The sequence below is a fragment of the Planococcus citri genome, chromosome 1 (genome assembly GCF_950023065.1).
Source record: "Planococcus citri chromosome 1, ihPlaCitr1.1, whole genome shotgun sequence".
Taxonomy (NCBI): domain Eukaryota; kingdom Metazoa; phylum Arthropoda; class Insecta; order Hemiptera; family Pseudococcidae; genus Planococcus; species Planococcus citri.
The window spans coordinates 52950959-52975652 of record NC_088677.1 but is presented as its reverse complement, the minus strand read 5'-3'; the positions used below and the strand labels follow the sequence as shown (position 1 = coordinate 52975652).

The window sequence follows — 24694 nt, the reverse complement described above, 5'->3', positions numbered from 1 at the left end:
TTGTATCCAGTTGAATTCAATTTTGAACTTTTCAAACTCTCTGTCGTTTTTGCGTAATTTAAGTAGGTACATATGTACTTGTGATAAATGAAATTTTTCAAACATTAGATAGGTAAGTCATAAGTACAGATTCTGTTATCAAAAAAAAAAAAAAAAAAAAGGGTTTTAAGGACCTCGCTTTCGATTTCCACGCACCAAAATGGCTTATTTTAGATGAAATCTAGGTACCCATCCACTTCAAAATGGCTTCTCAGACATGTGCTCAAGTACTGTCTACATTGTATACAGATCTAATTTGAATTTTTTTTTGTACATTTACGTAAGAATGCAGACGTAGTGAGGTGATTTTCCAAATAATTGTAATAAGTACCGAATTGAAAAAAGTCTATTTTTATCTGTAGCTCTCTTCCTTCCTACTTTGTGGAACACATAATCCTAGGATGGTGAACCGTAGCATTAATAATAATATGTAGGTAGGTACCTAAGTACTTACTGGCATAGAAGCTCATTTGAATAAAAATAATCTCGAATGAATTCCAAGCTTTCTTCAAATCTATCCGGAGTTACATCTACAATTTTTATTTTGTACTCTTTACCATCTTTTGATTTTGCAGTAAATTTATGCCATGTGTTTGGATAAGGAATGGATGCTGGTCTCTTCCACTTATTCCACAACGTTAATTTGGGTATCTTCTCCATATTTATCTACTTTGATGTTCCTCGTTCACCTCTATTACATATAAAATCAAGTCATATTTTGAAAAAAAAAAATGTACTTATATCTCTAATATTTTTAAATTGTAGTTCAATGGCGAGTACGTAGGTAGAGGTATTTTACTTACTTTCGTAGATGGATGAATTCAATTTATTTATGCTTAATGTAAAAAAATCTGTCTATTTTGGTTAAAAATTGTTGATATTTTTGAATTTCAACACCTCGTAATGCTTCAACTTCCTCCAAAACTGACTTCTTCAGCTTCACTAGGTAGGTAAATCGTTACGCCGACGTGTGTATTTTTGCACCAAACTTGCGCAGTAGGTATATCTACTGCGGTTTTATAACACGTATTTTTTATCTTTTTATTCTGTTCAAGTACACGTCTTATTTGACTTACTTGTGATTAAACAATTTCAATATTCATTTTGAGACAAAAGTATTCAGTGACGACAAGAGATTGCAAAAGCTGGTGTAACGTGAACCCAAGGATGCGTACAATGTAACTCTTGATGGGATATTTTCAATAAATGGTAACTAGTATCGGTTCGCCTGCAAAACCTCGATGTCAAATTTTAAAACTCCCTCCCCCCCCCCTCGAACAACTAGGAATTTTTTCTGGACAATACGTATTTCCCACCCTGCATGTAATATAATATCACTACATAGTACGTACCAAAAATTTTATTGTTTCATTTTTTCATAAATGAATTCCGTCGTTGATGATTTTTTGATTCAAATCAAAAATTAAATAATTCAATCAGTGTTCTGTCGAATCTACTAGATGTTGTCTGTTACTAACGTAAGCATTAAGTATAATTACGATTGAGTGGAATAAATACCTACCTAAAAGGTATGTAGATAGGAAAAAACAAACAATCAACTCGAAACTAGTATGTAGGTATGTAATTTAAAATAAAAAACTTACATAATACTCTATCATCATCAATGTTTTAAAAAAAAAATTGCAAACTCAACGGCCTCGGTAGCTTAAGTTTCGTTTTTGCTCGATTGGAGCTGACGGGTTATGAAAGGAAGTTTCCTCATCATAGAAGTCTCATCGTCGAATAACCGATAACTGTCTACTATACTTCAAACATGGTTATATGAATTCAGAATCTGAAAAAGGTTTTGAAATACTTACCTATCTAACTAAGATGTACATATTACATTTGTTACACATGTATAAATTGACAATTTTTTTCTTCGAAGAAACACAACAAATAATTAGAAATTAAATTAATAATAAATAAGTAGCCTATATCATAAATAAGATTTTCTCTGTCCCAATAAATTTTCAAGTAAGTACTTGGTAGCATTCTGAAAATTCTTTAAGGGAATATTTTAATCATACTTATAGCTCCTTTAATTCTAAAATGAAAGTATGGATTAAATACATACACAGGTAGGTAGATATGAATAAATTTTCATATTACAATTTATGATTCTCTAGGATTGAAAAAAAACTTTATTAGGTAAAATGCAATTCGTAAGTGCGCTATTTATTAAAGAACTTGATTGAATATTTTTTTTCCGAAGATAGCAAAATTATTTATTTATCCAAGTTGAGAAAGGCAACCGTCCCTCCCGGGAATGTCTCTAATGCAAAATTTTTACGTTACCTACTTCCACAGAACTTCATTTTTCTCAACCTGAAAAAATAATGACTTCAACATCTTTGAAAAAGAGATCATAAATTGCATCAAATTTCAACCACTCCTGCAGGTCACGAATACTTCATTCCCATCAACTTGATCGATTTAGTATGTACATTGGGAAACATCGCATTACCTTTTTCATCTTTATAATCATCGTAGAATATCTCGTTGTATACTTTGAATCCAGCTTTTGTAACTATAGCTTGAGAATAAATACTAGTATACATAGTCATACATCCTCTCAAGTCATAAGCTTTGGCTATTTTTTCCAAACAGAGTACAATGTTGTAGCCTATATTCATTCCCCAGTAATTCGGTTTCACACATAAACCGAATCCTTTTAAAACTGCGTCAGTTCCGTGAATTTCGAATTGATCTTGATTCGCATACAGGTCTTCAATTATCTTCTCAAGTTTACTCATTGCATTTCCAGTTAACTAAAATAGGTACAAAAAATAAGAAAGTTCACTCACGAGTTCAAAAGGTAATGAATAGTATATTACGTGACAGGAGCGGAAAGTATGCGATTAACGAGTGCGAAGTTTAAGGAGCGAGGCGAAGCCGAGCGACTTAAATCGCACAAGTTAATCGCGTTACTGTCCAATTCTGTCGCGTATACTATTTTAATTTCATATGAGAGGAAAATAAAAGCTGAAATTTTAAAAAATGGCTAATTTCGAATTTGTAAACATGTGCGGAAAACAGTCACTTTCCTCCCTAGGGAGGAAAGTAACTGTTTTCCGCACATGTTTAGGTAGATGCGTTAAAGACGTATTTTCCAACCACAAAACTGTCTAGGAAACTACTCATTTTCCGATCATATGAAATTAAAATACATTTATTACTATTACTGTATAGGTATTATTTACTTCTGGTTCAGGATCATCATCTTTGGAAGCAACAAACAGCTTTTGTACTGCGATCATTTCCGGTTTCGGAACATCTTCATCTAATACAGCCATGATAGTGATACGCTGCTGTAAGAATGCATTTTGTCTGGCCAATTCATTTTGGAGACTTATTTCATCTTCTAACATTTTCACAGATCTACACGTAGTAAGGCAGTGAGTAATGAGAAAATAAAAATTAAGATTAGTTGTTTATTCCTCATTCGATCGATAAAGCGAGATTTCGAATTCGTACCTATCCACATTGAATTTAATCTGGAACTTTAAAAACTCTCTGTCGTTTTTGGGTAATTTAATATAGGCTATAGTTACTTCAATAACAATAAATATCACACGAGTTGCCGAAATGAGTATGTGACTGTGATAATTGAAATTCATTGAGAACATTATCTTAGATTTCCACGCACCAAAATAGATGAACTTTAGGCACCCCCTCCCATTTGAAATGACTTAAGTACATATCTTAAATGTAGTCAACTGTCAAGTACTGTCTACAATCTACATTGTATTACAGCTAGGTCTACTTTGAAGTTTTTCTGTAATAGGTACATTTATTAGAATTAAGACGCATGAAGTGGTTTGCCAAAATTATAATAGGTAATTCCTTCCTACCTTTTGGAGCACAAAATTGTAGGATGGTGTGTCGTAGCATTAATAATAGGTACTTACTCGCATAGAGGCTCATTTGAATACAAATAGTCTCGTATGAATTCCAAGCTTTCTTCAAATCTATCCGGAGTTACATCTACAATTTTTATTTTGAACTCTTTACCATCTTTTGATTTTGCTGTAAATTTATGCCACGTATTTGGGTAAGGAATGGATGCTGGTCTCTTCCACTTATTCCACAACGTTAATTTGGGTATCTTTTCCATATTTAATTTCATGCTCGTCATCTTTATTACATACAAAATCACGTCATATTTTTTTATAAATGGACATATAAGTATATCTATAATATTTTTTAATCGTTTAATGTTGGGTACCTACGTAGATGTATTTCACTTACCTTCGCAGATAGATAAATATAATTACTTATACTTGATGTAGGTGAAAAATCTATCAATTTTGGTTAAAATTGTTGATATTTTCGAACGTCAACACCACAATACTTCAATTTCCTCCACAACTGCACTCTTCAGCTTCAGTAGGTAGTTATATAGTGATACCGACGCGTGTATTTTTGCATCAAACTACCGCAATAAGTTGTTGACGGTATACGTAATTACGTACACCTATTTTTATCTTTTTATCGTGTTTAAGTACATAGTACATTTACTTGTGATTACAATATAGCAACCTAAGTATTCAGTGACGGCAAGAGATTGCAAAAGCTGGTGTAACGTGAACCCACGGATGCGAGCAAATGTACTCATACCTACATAACTTTTAATGAGATATTTTCAATACACGGTAGAATCGGCTCGCCTGCAAAATCTCGATGTCAAATTCCAAAACCCTGAATGCATTTATGTAGAATGGCCTCAAATTTGAAATACGTTAATTTGAGTTGAGTCCACTTTAAGCATCTGCAGCCTTGGAATTTGGCATTAAGGTTCGTTCATTAAGGCCAATGTAAAATGAGACATTTTGGGTAGGTACCTATGATAGGTATGAAAAAGTTGATTGTATTAGGAATATTCCCCGACTTATATGTAGCATTAAACCTCTTTAGTTCGCGATAATTTTCGAGTCACAAAGTAGGTTGGTAACATTGAAGATTACTAGCACAATAGACGCTAAAGACCGCGTCACGCCTGACGTTCGGAAATATTTTTTTTTAGTACCGTCTACTACTGTCGCTAACTAAGACCCCCCCCCAAGCTAGGAATTTTTTCTGGACAATACATGGGTATGTAAGTAGGTAGGTACCTATTTCATCACTCGAATGTAGTATCACCGCACACACCAACAATTTTATTGTTTCATTTTTCCGTATAAATGAATTTCTTCATTAATGATTCTTTAATTCAAATCAACAATTAAATACAAATAACTCGACCAGTAAGTAGATCTATGTAATTTAAAATAAAAAGAGATTGAAAAATAAGAGCAAGAACAAATGAGAATGACATTGATAACTGAAAAATAAAATTTTAAAAAGATACGTTATCTACCTATTGTCTTTACACCTACACAATACTCTATTATCATTGTATGAAAAAACATTCGCCAGAAATTGCAAACTCAACCTCGGTATAGCTTTAGTTTCGTTTTGGCTTGATTGGAGCTGATGGGTTGTGAAAGAAAGTTTCCTCATCACAGAAGTCCCATCGTCGAATAACTGTCTACTTCAAACATGGTTACATGAATTCAGAATCTGAAAAAAGTTTTGAAATACCTACCTAAGATCTATGTATTATCTACATTTGTTACACTTTGTACAGGGTGTTCCAGAATAACCTTTCACTTTTGTTTTATTAGTAGCTCTGAGAGAAAAATGGTTACGGAAATTTTTTTATAACCAAAATGAAGTAGAAATGTGCCGTTTTTAGACCATATATTTGAGTTTTCATTATAAATTAAGTTTTAAAAATTATTCCACCAAGATGTTTTCCATCATTTTTGACACAATCGACCAAACGTTTTTTAAAATTATTGAACACTTTGTTGAGCATTTCTCTTCTAATCAGTCTTGATTCACGAATAATATTATCTAGGAGCTGTTTCAGAGTCCTAGGATCATCTTGATATACTTTTGACTTGAGGTAACCCCATAAAAAAAAATCACATGCTGAAAAATCAGGGGATCGAGGTGGCCATGAAATTTCTGTGTCCAGCGAAATTATTCGATGACCAAAATGCTCACGCAATAAAGAAATCGTGTCCGTTGCGGAATGACAGGTAGCGCCATCCTGTTGGAACCAAGTAACTCTATACTTGTGTCTGCGTTTCAATTCAGGAATGAGAAACTCGTTTAACATTTTGCGATACCTCTCACCGTTCACCGTTTCATCAAACACATACGGTCCCACTATACCGAATTTAGCCACGCCCATCCAAACAGTCAACTTAGCGGAGTGTAGAGGTTTCTCGTGTATTATCATCGGATTCTCTGTCGACCAGTAGCGCATATTTTGTTTATTCACATCACCGTTTAGATAAGAATGAGCTTCATCAGTAAAGAGTAACGAGTTCAATGGAATCTCACCAGTATCAATTCTTGTAAGCATATCCTCGGCAAATGATTTTCTTCTCACAAAATCAGTTTTTTGTAACTTTTGAATGATTAAAATCTTATATGGATGGAAACTGAGGTCTTCAGATAAAATTCGTTGCAGAGAAGTTGGTTTGATTTTTAAATTTAACGCTCGTTTACGTATTGAAGTGGTAGGGGTAGTCTGTACTGAATGCCTTACTCGGTCCGTTGTTTCTGGCGTTCTTACTGATCTTTTCCGACCTGTAGGCTTATTTTTACAAGCATGAGCGGTTTTCTCGAAGTTTTTTACCCATAATTTCACTGTTGGCCTCGATGGCACTTCACTTTTACCGGTAAGTTTAAAATGTTTGCGGAAGGCACGAATTGCACTAATGTAAGAGTCATTATTTTTGAAAAAGGCCTTTACAATAAAAGCGCGCTGCACAGCCGTCCACTTCTCCATGGTAAAAAATTAATACTGAAACATAATTCGGCATGTGTTGGCTACCTGGAACCGCTTTTACCATTCCCCTAACACCATTTGAACGCAGATCAGTGCTCACCAAAATGTGAAAGGTTATTCTGGAACACCCTGTATATTGACAATTTTTTTCGAAGGGACACAATCAATTAATTAGAAATTAAATTAATAATAAAAAGTCTAAATATATACGTAAATTCCTATTTTTTCAAATTTTCGACAACAGATTGTCAATACGAAAACAGACATAACATTCATTATTCAGTGCTGCGTGTTCGACAATGATTTCATACTCAATTTTTCTTTTTGATTATTTTTCCAAATCACTTCAATTTCAATTCCATATTCATTCATTTTTCATGCTTAATGCGATACTTACTCGCCTATCATTTTGAGAGTAAAAACGCGAAATTTTTTCTGGTCACTTTGAATCAATCTGAGTAAACTCCGTTGCCATAAGTTTTATCGACTTTGTTCCTTCAATAGGAAATAGAATTCGTCCTTGATCATCTTTAAAATCATCATAAACAATTTCATTCAACATCTTGTAGCCTGCTTTTTCAGCTAAAACTTGAGACCGAATATTACTACAAATAATCATAGATGCTTTAATATGAAAAGCTTTCGCGAGTTTTTCAATGGTAAGAAGAATATTGTAGCCTATGTTCATTCCAGCGTATTCAGTTTTTACACATAATTCTTTGCCACGTATCACTTTATCTAGGTTGAAAATTTCCAAGGGGTTGTGATTTTTCATAAGGTTTCCGATTAGCAAATGTCTTTCTTGTAACTTATCTCCAGGTATCTGAAATATGATCAAAGTTCCATAAAAAATAATAAAATTATTACGTATTTGTATCGTTTTATCGATGCACTTTTACTCGTACGTGTGGCATTGGATTATCTTCTTTGGAAGCCACTAGAAGTTTCATAGTTCCGACTATTTCTGGTTTTGGGACATCTTCATCTAATACAGCAATGATGCTGATTTGCTGCTGCAAAATTGCTTTGTTTTCGCATAGGTAATTATGAAAGCTTATTTCATCATCCAAAAGTTTTGATGATCTAATAAAGAAAAATCATATCTCTAGGTGAACTTTGTGGATTAATTATTATTTCTAAATTAAAAAGAAAAATCATAGAGCAAATCAAGAAAATAATGTTTTGGGAGTAATACGTTTCTCTTCACTTCTCATCTTCCCTATTTTCGCTATAAAATTACAAAATAATGATTCTAAAAGAATAAAATAGTTAGGCGATTTGTTCCATCAATTTTTCCTGCAGTAAAATGCTAAAATTTTGGGCTTCCTTTAATGCTCAAAATGTTCAATAGGTACATCCATATTTACCAACACCAAGACACGTAAAATAATATCTAATTGTAGGTAGTAGGTAGGTATATAGGTAGGTATGTAGTTCGCATGGGAATAATTTAAACGTGTACTTACACAGTCAATGGTTCTTGCAAATAAAAATATTTTTTTGTAAATTCTATACTTTCTTCAAATCTGTCCGGAGTCAGATCTACAATTTTTATTTTACAGTCTTTACCATCTTTTGTTTTCGCAGTAAATCTATGCCAAGTGTTTGGATAAGGAACCGATACTGGCCTCCTCCATTTGCACCAAAACGATAATTCAGATAATTTTTCCATAACTTTCAACTACAAAATAAGTTTAGTTCACTTTGAAAATATTTCACATAAAAGTAAAATTCACGTAGGTACATGCGTAATTTCGTATTTAGTACGGTAGGTAAGTAGGTAGGTACATTTGTAATCTGTTGAGAACAACATACTTGGCCCAACTGGGATCTTTTTACGAATATAATATGTATTACCCAGTGCCACACCTATTTACCTACTTCTCAACGTACTCGAGAATGAGTAAATAACTGAATTTTTTTCATCATTTTAAACCTGACTAAACATTAAATATGTACACACAATGACACAAGAACACAAATGAGGAGTACAGGGAAAGAACGACATGACTGGTTTTTTGCAAATTTTTCAGGCGTTCTTTCAATGGATTGAGTTTTTTGCAATTTTTAAGTCATTTATTTCAAGTAAAATCTAACAGATGGACAATACCTATTGAAAAAAATCAAGTTACGCCGTTGTTTTTCCGTACTCTTAAAATGAACTACTATAGGCCCCCCCCCCCCCAAAAAAAAAAACTTCAAAAATATCGAAAAATTTCCATAAAAACTGAAAAAAATGATTTTAACAAAAAAAGAAGCTTTCACAAATTTTTCTAAACTGATACCTTTTCTTTGGAAAACTTTTAAACCAAAAGAAGAAAGTCAAAAGTCAAAGCTCTTTAGACGTTTTGACAAAAAATCACAATTTATTAGCAATTTTGCCAAAAAAAAACTACTTACTCAGAATTTTAATGAAAAAACATTACAATTTTTTCGTCAACTTGCCAAAAATTGACGCTCTGTGACAATTTTGACAAAAAACGGGAATTTTTCAACGATTTTGGCAAAAACAGGTTTTTTTGGGTAATCTTTGCAAGAACTGGACTGTTCAACAATTTTGGCAATAATTGAACCTTTTTGGCAATTTCACCAAAAATGAACACTTTATTTTGACAACTTTGATAATAATGGAAACTTGTTGACTATTTTAGCAAAACTTGGCGCTTTTCAACTTTTTTCCCCCAAAAATTGAAAATTGACACTTTTTGAAATTTGTTTCCAAAAAATTGACATTGTTCAAAAAGAACAGAATCTTACGAGCAAGTTGCGCAAAAAAAAGTCCTTTGACAATTTTGAAACGACAAGAGGACTTTTTAAAAAGTTGTATACAGGTAGGTATGTACCTACCTACACAATTTAAGCAATTCAAGATTCGATCACGGAAGTTTTGGAACGAGCTTTTTTCTCAAAAATCCAACTTTCGTTGTGATGAGAATCGAAACAATATTTATCTTAAAGAAATGAAAAAAATTGAGCGTTGAAAGTCTTATTTTTAGTTTTTATACAGGTAACAACAATAATAATTAGGTATTGATTAATCATATTTAGCATAAAGTAAGAAACTTTAAGTAGGTACATACAAGTGAATAGTGATAGGTATAAAATAAGTAGGTAGGTAGGTAGGTATCTATACTTGAATCGTCACCATGTTTCAAGAAAGGTCAAAGTCTACAATTTTGGCTTTAGGAAGATACTTTTCTCATCAAGTAGCAGGTACCTATACCTAGGTATATAAAACCGTTTTCAGCATAATAGTCGCTCAATACGAGCGAGTGATCGAAGAGGAAGGAAAATAATTGTTTTTTTTTCAAAACTTGAAACCTTTTTCTGCCTATTTTAAATAATAAACGTATATTATACAAATTCAATTGCCATATATTTCACCGACTTGGTTCCTTCCACTGGAAATACCACTCGTCCTTGATCGTCTTTATATTCATCATAAACAATCTCGTTTAAAGTCTTGTAACCTAGTTTTTCAGCCATGACTTGAGACCGAATATTACTACACACCATCGCACATTGTTCAATATGGAATGCTTTGGCAACCTTTTCAATCGTTTGAAGCATATGGTAGCCAATACCCAATCCATTATACTCTGATTTCACCAATAATCCATAGTCGCCTATTACTTTATCGGCGCCGAAAATTTCGAAAGGACTGTGATTTCTTTTCAGGTGTTTGATTAGCTTGTGTTTTTTTTGTATCACATCTCCGGGTATCTGAAATACACAGAACAAAAATTATCCAATGGGAAAGCTCTATCGGAAAATTAAAATTTTAGTGTCTTTATCGATGCATTTTCTAACGTAAGTACTCGTACGTTTGGCATAGGGTCATCTTCCTTGGAAGATACTAAAAGTTTCAGCATTCCAACTATTGTAGGTTTTGAAACATCTTCATCCAATACTGCAATAATACTCGCACATTGCTGTAAGACTGCGTTTTGGATTTTAAGTTCATTGTGGAAACTTATTTCGTCTTCTACCAATTTGGATGATCTAAATTAGGGGAAAAAATCGTACCTCTAATTTTATTTCTATCTTAGATCTGAAGAAACGTACAGATATGCAAGTAAAGTACCCACAAATAGTAGGCAAATATCTGTTGTAAGCGTACCTATAATCTCAAGTAGGCAATTTAAACGTATACTTACAAATTTAGAGGCTCTTGAGGACAGAAATAATTTTTCGTTAATTCCATACATTCTGCAAATCTATCAGGCGTCAGATCCATAATTTTTATTTTATACTCTTTCCCATCTTTCGGTTTTGTAGTAAATCTATGCCAAGTGTTTGAATTGGGAACTGAAGATGGTCTCTTCCACTTACACCACAATGATAAATGAGATAATTTTTTCATGATTTTCTATTTCACGAGTTTACATTGAAAGATTTTGTATAAAATTAAAACTTCATTCACATTTGTAGATACCCATCTGTTGGAAATGTAGACGGACGTTTGCACTATTACTTGGCTGAACTGCGATGTTGACGATTAAAAACATTAGGTATTGCCATGCTTACCTACTTATTCATTTTCTGTTAGATGAGTTCATCGCTCAAGATACCTATCTGAAAAAAAACTTGTCAATCCAGTTATCTTATCTCCTTAATGAAAAATATTGTGTAGGTACTTGAATGTTATAATTTGAAAAAAGTCGCTATTGTTTCATACGTACGTAATCTATTAATGTTGGACATAGCTTATCAGTAATTTAAGGCCTCAAGTACCCAAACCCAAACCCATATACCTTTCTGAAAGAATCACTTGTTTAAAGCTGAAGTACAGTAGGGAAAAACACAGCATATTCTAGAAAATATGTAGTGTCATACTCGTTACTTTGAAATAAAGTCACTGCTTGACTTTGAATTGAATAAAACATTAATGCTGAGAGCTTCGTCTAAAGATTTCCAATTTGAAAATTCCAAGTGGTGTCTGGAAAGTCAACTGCCATCCATTCTAAAAATTTCCCCTAAAACTGAAACATTTTTTCTTTTTCAAATCCTATCAAGCTGTGCATTGTAATGCGATCACATTCAACCTGCTTGCAATACTTGAAGAGTCTGGAGCTTTGAAGAATCCACCCAAAATGCAAGCCTCATAATTTTATAGCTTTCATTTTACGGAGTGGCTAGTCAATTCACAGGTGAGCAATTAGAGTAGCAGTGTTACAAGGTGTGAAAGTGAATCCTTGAACAAGATCTTAAATAGCTGGATATCTAGCCTACCTAATTTTACGCATCTATCAGATTGAGGCTTTTTTTATACGAAGACTTTATAGAATCAAGAAAATCCAAAAAATCATTTAGAAGCTCCAGAATGGCTCGAAACAAGTACAATTACATTCGGTAGATCGAAACTGAAATCTTCATCAAATTCAATTTTTCTGTGCGCCGCGCTAGTGTCGCCTTGTTTATGATTGGCTGATGAAAGGTCCCAGTATAAACATTGGAATGTAATGTTGTGAAAATTGCTGATAACAACGGGATCTTTCGTTAGTTCCGGTGTTTTTGACTACCATTTCCTAGAGCGCGACAGTTGTCTTGTCAAATCCCTATTTTCATTCTTAAAACTAAATGTGACTCACTCGGAAATTTTCTGAAAATAGAAAAATGGAAATCTAAAATTTGGAATTTTTAATAGGTAACTGAAAAGAAGTAAACATTAATGCATCATGATAAAAAAATTGGTTTTATTTTTATTTTTTAGTAACAGTTAGATTACGAGTATCATTAAAAATTCAAGTTTAAAATTAAAATAAAATTCATTACTAGGTATCTACAATAAGAAGTTACATTCCATTTGTGAAAAAAAACTAAAAGTTGTTAAAATCATAATACGAACGAAAAAATTTAAAATATTTTTTGCTGTGTGAGGAGGGAGGGATGTTGGCATTTTAATCAAAAATGGTGCCCCCACATTTTAAAAAAAAGTCCCCGATGTTGGGATTTTTTTAATAAAACACATGGAAAATCTTTCTAAAATGACTAGACTAAAAACAGAATTTCCAGAATTAAGATTGTTTTGGTTGCATTTAGGAAAAATGTTAAATCTTTCAAATTCAAAAATAATAGCAATACTCTGTAGGAAAGTCATTTTTTCATTTTCTCTCACTTTAAACCTACTATCATACCAACATTTCATGTAAATTCAATCGCCATAAGTTTTATCGACTTGGTTCCATCAACAGGAAATATTACTCGTCCTTGATCATCTTTGAATTCGTTATAAACAATCTCATTCCATGTCTTATAACCCAATTTATCGGCAATAACTTGAGACTGAATAGAAATACCCGTAATCACGGATGCTTTAATTTGAAAAGCTGTAGCAAGCTTTTCAACTGCAAGTAACATATTATAACCTATACTCAATCCTTCATACATCGGTTTTACACATAATCCGCACTCTCGAAATACTTCATCTGTGCTGAAAATTTCGAAAGGATTGTAATTTTTCTCCAGCTCTTCGAATAGCTTGTCTTTAATAGGCAGAAAATGTCCAGGTATCTGAAACACATCAGGCAATAATGTACATACATAGAACTTGCAAGAGAACCTGCACAACCTTTCAACTTCGATTCAGCTAAAATTAGGGTTGACTTTAGGGCGAATAATAAAGTTTTGTATATGGTTTGCTGCAAAAATTGACAATTTTGATTTTTTTTTTAATTTGAGATTTTCAGCTCGTAAAAAATGCGTAGGTATCTACATCTTTCAACCCGTCTTCTTGAATTCGCGATTTACTTGGTCTAATTGATTCGGAATATCAAACATACTTATGACAGGGATAAATTTTCAGCTACCGAAGTGGATTACAACGTTTTCTGGAGTGATTTGGAATTGTTGAAAAAAAGTTAATTTTTGCCAAAGACTCCAGATCCGCTGAAAAATAATGAAAATCAATTCGAGGGCGTCCCCTTTGATGTAAAAACCAATTTTCAGTTTTTTCACTTCATATTTACCCATTTTTTTGTAAATAAATTATACCCAAGTTTTTTCAATGATTTTCAAAAATTCGCCAAAAATAGAAAAATCAACTTCAGTAGCTGAAAATTTGATTCTGAGGTCTGGATAACATGCTCTTTCAGAAAGTCAAATTTCAGCTGAATAGTAGTTGAATAAATAGGTTGCAAAGGTTCTTTCATTGTTGACTCTACAACAAACTGGTAGGAAACTTTTACTGGTGGTTTTGGTACAGGATCATCTTCCTTAGATGCTACCAGAAGTTTCAACATGCCGACTATTTCGGGTTTGGGAACATTTTCATCTAAAACAGCAATAATACTGGTGCACTGCTGTAAGATTGCTCTGCGCTTACTTTGACTATTGTGGATGTTTCTCTCGTCGTCTAGAAATTTTGATGAGCTAAGTAAGGGAAAAAATTCATATTCATAGAATAACTTTCTAGATTGTTCTTGAAAAAAAATGTTCTTTTACCTACACTCCTGTGATCATCCTACCTATACTTAGTTGTTAAATTCTGTATTGAAAATGAAATATATAAAGTACCTATAGACTACTTGGAAAAGAAAAAACTCTCTCCTTATTTTTAAACTTTATATTGCAAAGATCTTTTCAAAAAGTACAACTTTTCATCATCAGGCAAGAGCACTATTGGACTCCTTAGTTTTGGTTCATCCTTTACCTACCTAGACTACTTCTGTTACTCAACTTGCAATTTCGCTTTCTTCCAAGAATTTAAATAAAAAATGAGAAATTTCGAGCCTTTTAAACTGTCTATTATTTTAACGAAATGTTGGTCGAGAGGAAAAAGTTTTTTCATAAGTGGTCAAGTATATGTGAATGAAGATGCTATGAAAATAACACTCAAAGCATAGTTCTACTCACATGCACAACAGCTCTCGAGGGTAGAAGTATTTTTCGGTGAATTCCATTATTTCTTCGAATCTATCTGGAGTGAGATCCACAATCTTTATTTTGCATTCTTTGCCATCTTTTGGTTTGGAAGTAAATTTATGCCAAATGTTTGGATAAGGAACCGTCGTTGGTCTCTTCCATTTATACCACAACGGTAATTCTGGCGAATTCTCCATGACTTCTTTTCATGTGAAATAATTTGGATAGGTAAAATTAAACTATCACGTGAAGCATTATTCGTATTGAAGATGAAATTTATTTTTCAAAACAAACGTACAAACATGTGAAGCCTAACTGCAACTCATACAACTAGATAGGTCTTAAGTGTAGGTAGTATAGGCTTCCACCTCACTTGACTTACTTCTGACTGATTGGCTTATTTCAAAACGTATAAAACCCTGCCTATCACATTCTACACAAGATCAAGGTTACCTATTTATCTGCTTAAATAATTTAATTGAGTAGGCACATATATATAATGCGTATTTAAATGATTAATTGTTTCATCAAGCTCTATCTGCGTAGTTGGTTCCTACGTGTGTGTGATAGAACAACCTCTGTATTTTGTAGGTACATAAACATGTTGCCTTGCATGGTTATAAACATTGATACTGAAGCTGAGAATCTTCCCACAACATGAACAATCGACTCGAAATTATATCGATAAAGAAATAGCAGCAGTAGGTAGGTACTACACACATTGATATCACTCGCCCTTATTTTTTCTTCCGAATCGATTAGCGATGGTTTGGGTTTTAAAAAATGGGTTTGTAATATACGTATCAACTCTATTTGTCTAGTTCCAAAATCCACTTCCATTGGTTCTAATCTAAAATATTCAGAAGCGATAATCTTTGATGAGAAATAATGAAAAATTCGAAGACTCCAGATCGACTCAAAAATGAATCTAAAAATTGCAATTTTTGAATTTGGCAAATGATTCTCTCGCAAGAAATACTTACACTACGATTTGCATGAAATCACGCAGGATTAAATGAGTATATCCTAAAACCTTCATTTCAAAAGCTAAGGTACATTTTTAGATTTTTGATGAATTTTTAAAAATTTAAAAACTTTTTAAAAGCTACAGTTGAGATCAATTTTCAACTTTTTCGTAAAGAATTTTTCTGTCTTCATTTCAAACAAAAGGAACCGAAGCGAATAATCAGTGGATATCAATGGAAGGAAGATGGGTATATCCATGCCTTTTTTTCATTTTTATAGGGGACAGCTCACAAAGTACTCTCCAGAATAGGCATCCATATTTTAAGAGCTGGTATTTTCAACAACTGAAAAAAAATTAATGAAGTGCAGAGGTATCAATATCAAACGATTGTTTTATTTTCAGGTAACAAAATCATCAATAGAAAATTGTAACATTAGAATATAAAAACACCAATAGCCCCAAAAAAATGTTCATCGTACATCGTCACCTAGGTAAGTATAACTTTTGAAAAATGACTTTCATACAATTTGCCTGATGGGGTATAAAAATTTCTGGGATGAGGATTATTTTGATTCACCCAAATAATTTTTTTTTTTCAGTTTTACATCTTGCTTCAAATTCAAAAATAAAAGCGATAAGTATGAAAGTCAAAACTTTTCATTTTGGCTGATTTTGAACATTATCTATATAAATTCAATCGCCATAAGTTTTATCGACTTGGTTCCTTCAACAGGAAATACCACTCGTCCTTGATTATCTTTGAATTCGTTATAAACAATCTCATTCCATGTCTTGTAACCTATTTTATCAGCAATGATTTGAGACTGAATAGAATTAGCTGTAATCACGGATGCTTTAATATGAAAAGCTTTAGCGAGCTTTTCAACTGCAAATAAAATATTATAGCCTATATTCAATCCTTCATATCCTGGTTTTACACACAATCCATACTCGCGAAATACTTTATCTGTGTTGAAAATGTCAAAAGGATCGTGGTTTTTTTCTAATTTTTCAAATAGCTTGTCTTTTATAGGCATAAAATTTCCGGGTATCTGAAACATTTACAACATAAGTAGAATCAAGCATAGGTAGGTACAAGTACTTATGTCAGCTAGGGTGGCTCGTTTTCTAGATGTTTAGAATTTTGTTGGACCCTAACGAAAAGTCATAGCCAAATCGCACCTTCGGAGTAATAAGATTGCATAATTATTAAAACAATGAAATTTTACAGGAGAACGATTTTTTTAATAAGTACTTGATTCATTATTTTCATCAACTTGATTTAATGTAAACTCAGAGTATTATTTTTGGTTGCAGGAGATTATAACAAACTCCAAAAATGTCAGAATTTATTTTTTTGAGGTGTAATCTTATTACTCCGAAGGTGCGAAATTATCTCAATAAGACGCTCGAAAAATTTCAAATATTCTGGTCAATGTTGACTATACCTACCTACCTACCTACCTACACTACAACAAATGATAAATTCGAATGATTGTAAGCTAATGTAGGTATGTAGTGTACCTATATAATTTTGAGAATGAAATTTTTAAATAGGTACCTACTTGTGGTTTTGGTATAGGATCATCTTCTTTGGATGCTACCAGAAGTTTTAGCATGCCAACTATTTCGGGTTTAGGAACGTCTTCATCTAAAACCGCAACAATACTAGTATGCTGTTGTAAGATTGCTCTGTGTTTACTTTGGAGGTTGTGCATGGTTCTCTCGTCCTCTACAACTTTTGATGAGCTATGTAAAAAGAAAAATCATATCTTTAAAATGACTGTCTCGATTATTCATTTTTCCAAAAATCAAGTAGATATGTATCTACTTTTTTGTGTGTAATATAAAAATTCTCCCTACCTTTTTTTTTAACGCCTACGACGTGGCGTGGCCACCCTATAATTAAGTAAAAAGTTCAGCATTAAAAAAAAAAAAAAAAAAAAAAAATGTTTGAAGCGGCATATTACTATTAAGCAGTACTTATCTACCTATACTTAATTGAAATGAAAAGAAGTTTGAAATTTTAACTTTTTCCAACTAGCTCATTATTATTAAAGCATCAGCATTTAACAATAGTAATGCAAAGTTACAAAAATATTCACCTATAGATAGGCAAGTCATGTACGAGTAGTAGGTAGATCGACTTACTTACTTCGGTAATTTAAAAGCATACTCACACGCATATGGGCTCTCGGGAGAAGAAGTACTCTTTTGAGAATTCCATTATTTCTTCAAATCTATCTGCACTGAGATCCACAATCTTTATATTGTACACTTTGCCATCTTTTGTTTTGGAAGTAAATCTATGCCAAATGTTTGGATAAGGAATGGATGTTGGTCTCTTCCACTTATACCACGACTGCAATTCAGATAACTTTTCCATGATAAGACTCTCTTTTTAGTGAGAAAATTCGTACGAATATCAAAGATAAATTCGAAATGTACGAGTATTTTTTGAAAACTAACATTGAGCATAATACGTGGCCAAACTGCGATGTCCTAACGAATCATAAGTACCTACATATGTGGGTTCATTTCACGGCTGACTTATTTTGGTACTTATATTATACCATAGACATTGTACTCGATGTCTTTGTCGCCCACTATTCAAAAACAGTCGGATTCGGCGCATACGCAGATGCGTATACTTTTCATGAAGTACTATAGCAGTCTATGTATGTATCACATGACTGTCAATTACATTTTATTACCATCATGAAGGTTACCTATTTATCAGTTAAAATAATTTTATCAAGTACCTATGTATAAAGCAACTTTAAACACTTCTTGATTGTTTTAGTGAGCGATAAAACTACTTTGTACACAAATATCTTAACTAGAACGACTTTAAACATGGATACAGGACTGAGAAAGTTCGAAAAAATAGGTGCTGCTGTTGACGAAAAATGTCTCAATACTCGCAAACTCAACCGATGCACAAAATTGTTGCTTTTAAACCAGCAGGAAACACATTTAGAAAATTTACGAAACTAGAAAATAAAAAAAATTATGGAAAAGCGTTTTTTTTTTTCAAATCAAATCCAGATTTCCTTCCTGGAAGGGTTTTTGAAGCGGCAAATTCTTTCCCAGCATTGGCAGCTCACTAAATTTAGATTTAATCTTCTTAAAATTTTCTCATGTTCAACAATTTTAGACGAAAATACGATTTTTTTTACTATTTTTACATATGATCAAAATTGATACTTGCGATGAGAATTTAAAATGGACGCTGGATTCGAGTTCAATCACCCAAAATGACTCCATCCCTCTCAATTAATTTTTCAACTTGAAAAAGTTTGGACACCCGCGATTTTTGAGCCAGATCATCCCCACTCAAACACCATCAAAAACTAAATCAAGCCCAAATACCGAATTTCGTTGAAATCCCGCTGGCTAAAATGTTCTTATAACTCGTCCAAAAAAAAAAAAAAAAAAAAAAAAAAAAAAAAAAAAAAAAAAAAACATGAAAAAGCAGAAAATAGAAATGGACTTTTAGGGTCCCATGGAATAATTATTTTTGAAATATTTCTTGGTGAAATCGCTGTTTTCGAACACATATTTCTCGTTTTTTTTGTGGTGGGGAGGAGAGGATTTTCATATTTCACAAACTTGAAATTTAATCATACAACCTTTATTACTTATTAGGGTTGAATCAGACGAACAAAAGGTCAAAGTGAAAGTTTCTTGGCATGGAGAATCTACGTACAATGGTTATTTTTAAAATTTAAAATCTTTTAAGAAAAAAAAATCAGCAAAAATTTCAATCACCAGAAACTTGAAAAAAAATAGTACCTAAAAAACCAACAACGAGTATCTGTTTCAGAGACATTTATTATTTTGTAACATTAAAAGTAACACGTCATCTTATGAATAGAATCTGAAATTTACGATACAATGATCTCCCGTCATTAAAACACTATATAAGTTTAAACGATAAATTACACGCATTTTTAATGCTGTCCGTATCGAATTGGTGAGAAACTATAGTTGTCATACCACATCTATACTTTATGTCTTGAAAGACTTAAAAATATACATTACACATCCGTTATATATGGTATTAACTATATAAGGAAAAAAAATTCGTATTCAACGTATAAATTATACATATTTTTCGTAAAATATATATGAGAACATAAAACGATCTTGTTGGTAAAACGTACTTATATTTAAAATGATCAAACGGGACAAAAAAATAAATAAATGAAAATATCAACAAAATTCATAGTACTTCGAAAGGAGGAGAAAAAAAATCTTTAAAGTCTAATTAGTGTACGAAAGTGTATAATCCATAATAAAGAAGGGCGAAAAAAAAAAACGAAAAAACAAAACAAAAATGGAAACTTGAAACAGGCCTGCTGCTTTTCCAATTTAATTATAATACTCATCTTTCACGAAATACATTACAATACTCGTAATTATTATTAATAAATGGAATGCATGAAAAAATACGTCGAGCATGTAAGTATATAAAATAATCTAGAAAAAAACACGAAAACTTTACTCTACTTGAGATTTTTCCAAAATACTTTCAACTACATACTCGTAAAAGGGTGTAATATGGGCCAGTTTTTTTCCCCCGAATCGCCTATGTGTAGTGCCTCGAGAGTACAGCACCGGTAGGATTTATCACCACAACTTGCTGATGCCATTCGGCAACTTTCAGCCGAGTTGCTTCTCGTATAGTAATAAATTTCAGGCTAAACTTGGCCCGTAAATTACACCCGAAAATAAGGTATTTCTCAAAACCCAGAAAATAAGAGGGGAAAACATCTACACTACAAAAAAACAAAAATTCTCAACTTGTTTAAAACTTAGAAAAATGTCATGTACAAGATTTATACACAATTTTTTTTAACTACTGTTTTTTTTTCATATTCTAAAAATTATTGAAATTTAACAAACGAAAAAAAGTACTTTCGAAACATTAAAAAATTATTGTAACTAAAATTTTTTATACAAATTTAAAAATTTCAAACAAGAATAGAATAAAACACAGTAAAAAGAAGAAAATATTAATTAAAAATTAACAAAAACGTAACAATTTGTTTTTCAATATAGACAAACAGAGGGACAGGGGGAGGAATACTATTTTGTTGCTTGGTGTTGACCTTGGAGAAGAATTCAAAATGGCGGATTTAATCCCACAACAGAATAGATCGATTGGGGCTGAGGGGTGAAGGGGGATCGTCGCGTGAAATAATTTCGGTTTTTTTTTTTCATTTTGTTAGTTTAAATTTTCAATCTTACAGTTTGCTGACGATGAGTATTTTTTTTTTACAATTTTTTAATTAAATTGAATCAATATTTTAAGTTGTATTCTGAAAGAAATAAACTTGATCAAGTTTCAATTTTAAAAATTCACTTTCAAGAATCATTTTATTGTTCAATTCCCACAATTATGGCGAAATGATGGTGGCTTTCAGGAATGATTGATAGATTTGACAATTTACAAACACTCCAACAATTTTCGTTTAATTTTTTCATTTACCTTTTTGCATTCAAAGAAGACAACAAATATTTTTAAAATTCCTTATTTCAAGTGTTTAGTACTTTTGAGTATTTTTTCAATAATTTCAACTAAATTTAAATATTTTCGTTTCGAAAATGAACAGGTCCAATTATCTGAAATTTTGACCGAAACTCCCTCTTAGTTGCATTTCGCTCCTTAAACCCGCCACACGCCTGAAAAATCAACAGATGACTTTCATCTCTAATTTTAAAAAGGAAAGAACGAGAAAAAACAAAAGAAAAAAAACGTGACGAAAAAATAAACAAAAAAATATAAGAGAAAAAGAGAGAAAGAGTAGAGAGAAAAATAAAAAAAAATAAAAAAAAAAGAAGACTATATAATGACGATTACAACTAAACTCTACACATTACACAAAACACTACAAAAAATATCACAAAAAAAAATCAGTAACACAAAATAATACTTTTTTAAACAAAAAAATTATAACAAAGAAAACAGAAAAAAATGAGAAAAAATAAGTATATAAATGAGCCTTAAAATATAATAGTGATGACTGATTTGTGCGAAAGTCCTAAACGTACAATCACAAAATATCTTTTTTTTTTGTTTACTTTAAATTATTATAGTATATATTTTGTCATGTAAAATTGTGATGATAGAAACGCAAAGTAGAGAGAGATAGAGAGAGAGAAAGAAAACGTGTTCTCAAAATTAAGAGAGAATTTGATAATAAAAACCAACACCTTAATTACGTATGGAAAACTGAAGACTAGATCAGTTCACAGGGTCAACCGGAAGATTCCTCGGCAATCGAATGAACCACATCGGAAAGTTTCACAATGCGAGGCAACTTTCGTTATGCATCACAATGTTTCTCTTTCGATCACATGAATCAAAAGATTAGATTAAAAGAGACAGCACGTCGTGGTAATTCTTTCGAAATTTTTGCTTTTTATTTCCTTTACAATACTACCACCTCGGTGTGTGCTCCAGTTTCCAGCTAAAATTCATCACATTTACCAGCACAACAAATATATTATGCTATGTTAAAAATTAACGAAAGGGTAATATGTAGTAAATCGAAAATTAGGCCTTAGAAAAATTTTCCATCGATTCGTTCAACTGATTAAATAAACCGTATATAAAAAAATAATCAAATAATAACAATAAAAATTCTCGTACAATTCCTCGCAACCCGACATAGTTCGATTTTTTTTTTTTTAGTTTTAAAAAATTGAATTCTCATAGAGGTGGCAGTATTAACAAAAACAAAAAAATTCTATTTAAAACTAAAGAAAAAAAAATACAATAATAATATTAATAGTTGAAAAAAAGAACATAAGTAAATAATACAGGTTATAAATCAAATTTTCGTTATCACATTGATAAAAAAATACGGTTAGTTGCGAGTACCAAACAAATTCGCAACTGTGGGACATTCAGGAACATAATAATTCTACATAAAACTATATGTATGAACGCTTAAATAGCGTTTACTACTTATTTTATATAATCAAAGATAATTTTATAATAATAATAATAGTAATATAATGTTAATAAAATCATTATAAATAAATATTTTCCATAAAAACGGTTTTTTCTTTCCTTTTCTTTAATTACTTAATAAGTATAATAAAGAGAGAAGAAAAATAAAAAGAAACAGATCATAAGGAATTAGGACACTAAAACTTATTATATTTAAATTAGAATACTATATATCCATATTTTTTCTTCCCACCAAACTTTTTGGTATTCACGAACATGAATCTGTAAGGGGAAAAAAAGTAAAGAAAAATATTACTAAATTATCCAAAAGCGATAACAACCTCGAGAACATTTAAAATGTAAATTAAAACAAAAAGCAGAAGAAAAAACTGTACACTAGGAAGACTCTTGATATTTTTTTCTTTCGCATTAATTCCATTTCGAGTAAACAGAAAAAAAACTCATTAAGTGAAATCCATCTTGGAGCCGTAAAGTAAGCCGCTGGCGCTGATGGATTTGCAAATCTAGGCTTTAAATCCAATACAGCCTGGTTTTTTTTTATCTCGATTTTAAATCTAACAAAGTTATAAACAATGCTTAATTCCGAAAAGCTCGTATTCTTCGGGAGTTCCTTCTCGTCCTGTCCCCGTCCCTGTCTCCTGCCAAGTCCCTTACCTACTGAGCAGCGTGCTAACACCCTTGAGTCGTTAGCTTTGTCATTCATTAAATCGATAAGCAGATAACAGTGTAGCCAGCTTTGTTTTTTGGCCAAATAATTGGCGAGAAGGCACGAGTCTCGAGACTAACAATAGATGCAAGAAGGAAATAATAGCTGTGCAGCTCTTTTTTTTCGGCGAATTTTTAACTGAGAAAGTAAACTCCTACGATGTTGTTTCGAGTACGATGAATTAAAAAAATACGTCATCCCCCCCCCTTTAGAAAAAGGTAATTTCATTTAAAATTAGTTTTTTTAGCTTTAATAAAAGCTTTCTTGATTTTTGAAAACGGGGTTTGAAATTAAATCACAGTGATTTTAAAAATTTGGAATTTTCTGGCGTTACCTACCAAATAGTTTTTTTTTCAAGAGGAAGTAAACAGAGTATTTTTTACTTTTTTTTACAGGAAAAGTGAACTTCAAACTCAAGTACAAAAAATGGAACCGTATTTCTATACAATTCTCGAATGTTATCTAATTTAAAAAAATTAATTAAATTCTCGATTGAAGAATTTGTATCTGATTTCTAGAGGATTTCATGGTCAAGAGAATTATTTCAAGTTTTTTTTTTTGTTGTTTTTCAAAATTTCTTCATGCTGAGTTGATTAATGAACCATTATATTTTCACCCCCCTCCCCCCTCATAAGTCAAGAGATCGCAGAGTTTGCAGTTTTGCACAGCTCTAATTTTTCTTTTCAGTATAAAACTTTGTAAAACCCTAAAACACCACAAATTTCAATTAAATAATTTTCTTCTATAAAAATTGAAAAATTTGTGTGTTCTATGGTTTGGTGGATTTTTAAAAGCGCTGATTTCGAATTTCGAACTAATTTTTGAAACACTCCCTTTCACCCCTCCTCCTCAATCTACTTCAAAATTTGAAAAAATAATGAACAATTCGAATAGCATCTTACATGTTGTTGGGTTTTCAAAGGTGATGATTTCCAATCGCGACTCATTTTTTCGATTCGAGCCAGCTAATCTCTTCAATCGGTTCCAAAATTTCAAAGAATAAAATGAAAATTTGACTTATGGGTTTTTGGGAAATTAGAGAGGTTGATTTCGCGAGCAAGTATTTGATATTTGATAAAAAAAAAACTTTCCAATTTTAAACAAAATATTTAAAAAAATTATACAATACATAATATACTTTTTTTTAAATGTTTTGACAGATTTTAATTGTGGTGGCTAATGGCACTGAATTATGTACTTATCAATTTTTTCCATCAATTTTCCATAAAAATATGACAATGACCATTTTTGAAATAGAATTATCGCCGAACTTCATGTAAATTTTCAAAAGTT

The 24694-nt window shown here is 31.8% G+C and overlaps 5 protein-coding genes across 22 annotated transcripts in view; all 5 read right to left on the bottom strand.

The window, feature by feature from the left end:
• Window positions 1–1599: 1599 nt before the first annotated feature.
• On the bottom strand, window positions 1600–8750 carry LOC135832699 (uncharacterized). 5 transcript variants are annotated; one of them, XR_010556345.1, is made up of 7 exons: window positions 8350–8750; window positions 7789–7966; window positions 6433–7706; window positions 4291–6336; window positions 3951–4177; window positions 3243–3420; window positions 1600–2810 (listed from the first exon to the last, which is right to left on the bottom strand). XR_010556345.1 is itself a non-coding variant. In XM_065346117.1 (4 exons), the coding sequence occupies exons 2-4, from the start codon at window positions 4175–4177 to the stop codon at window positions 2442–2444; spliced, it is 774 nt and encodes a 257-aa protein (XP_065202189.1). In that variant the 5' UTR covers window positions 4291–4458; the 3' UTR covers window positions 1600–2441. The 5 variants fall into 5 exon arrangements, 1 of the variants encoding a protein (XP_065202189.1); XR_010556347.1 differs by having other exon boundaries at window positions 4291–5601; window positions 7281–7706; window positions 8350–8731; XR_010556344.1 differs by having other exon boundaries at window positions 4291–7706.
• A 1103-nt stretch (window positions 8751–9853) lies between these two features.
• Window positions 9854–12488, bottom strand: LOC135832713 (uncharacterized). Its single transcript, XM_065346152.1, has 3 exons — window positions 11041–12488; window positions 10708–10885; window positions 9854–10606 (listed from the first exon to the last, which is right to left on the bottom strand). Exons 1-3 carry the CDS (start codon window positions 11244–11246, stop codon window positions 10238–10240), a joined length of 753 nt encoding a protein of 250 aa, XP_065202224.1. The 5' UTR covers window positions 11247–12488; the 3' UTR covers window positions 9854–10237.
• A 71-nt stretch (window positions 12489–12559) lies between these two features.
• Window positions 12560–15155, bottom strand: LOC135832711 (uncharacterized). Its single transcript, XM_065346148.1, has 3 exons — window positions 14738–15155; window positions 14071–14254; window positions 12560–13396 (listed from the first exon to the last, which is right to left on the bottom strand). The coding sequence occupies exons 1-3, from the start codon at window positions 14941–14943 to the stop codon at window positions 13028–13030; spliced, it is 759 nt and encodes a 252-aa protein (XP_065202220.1). The 5' UTR covers window positions 14944–15155; the 3' UTR covers window positions 12560–13027.
• A 929-nt stretch (window positions 15156–16084) lies between these two features.
• LOC135832712 (uncharacterized) lies at window positions 16085–18352 on the bottom strand. Of its 2 annotated transcripts, XM_065346150.1 has the most exons (4): window positions 18183–18352; window positions 17894–18075; window positions 17279–17462; window positions 16085–16765 (listed from the first exon to the last, which is right to left on the bottom strand). In XM_065346150.1, exons 1-4 carry the CDS (start codon window positions 18189–18191, stop codon window positions 16397–16399), a joined length of 744 nt encoding a protein of 247 aa, XP_065202222.1. In that variant the 5' UTR covers window positions 18192–18352; the 3' UTR covers window positions 16085–16396. The 2 variants fall into 2 exon arrangements, with proteins under 2 accessions (XP_065202222.1, XP_065202221.1); XM_065346149.1 differs by having other exon boundaries at window positions 17894–18336.
• A 1177-nt stretch (window positions 18353–19529) lies between these two features.
• The window catches only part of mbl (muscleblind), a 368573-nt gene continuing 363408 nt past the window's right edge, over window positions 19530–24694 (bottom strand). For all 13 annotated transcript variants that reach the window (XM_065346122.1, XM_065346119.1, XM_065346120.1 and 10 more), the window contains one exon: window positions 19530–22956. The gene's annotated coding sequence lies outside the window, so the exon portion shown is untranslated. The remainder of the gene's footprint in view (window positions 22957–24694) is intronic.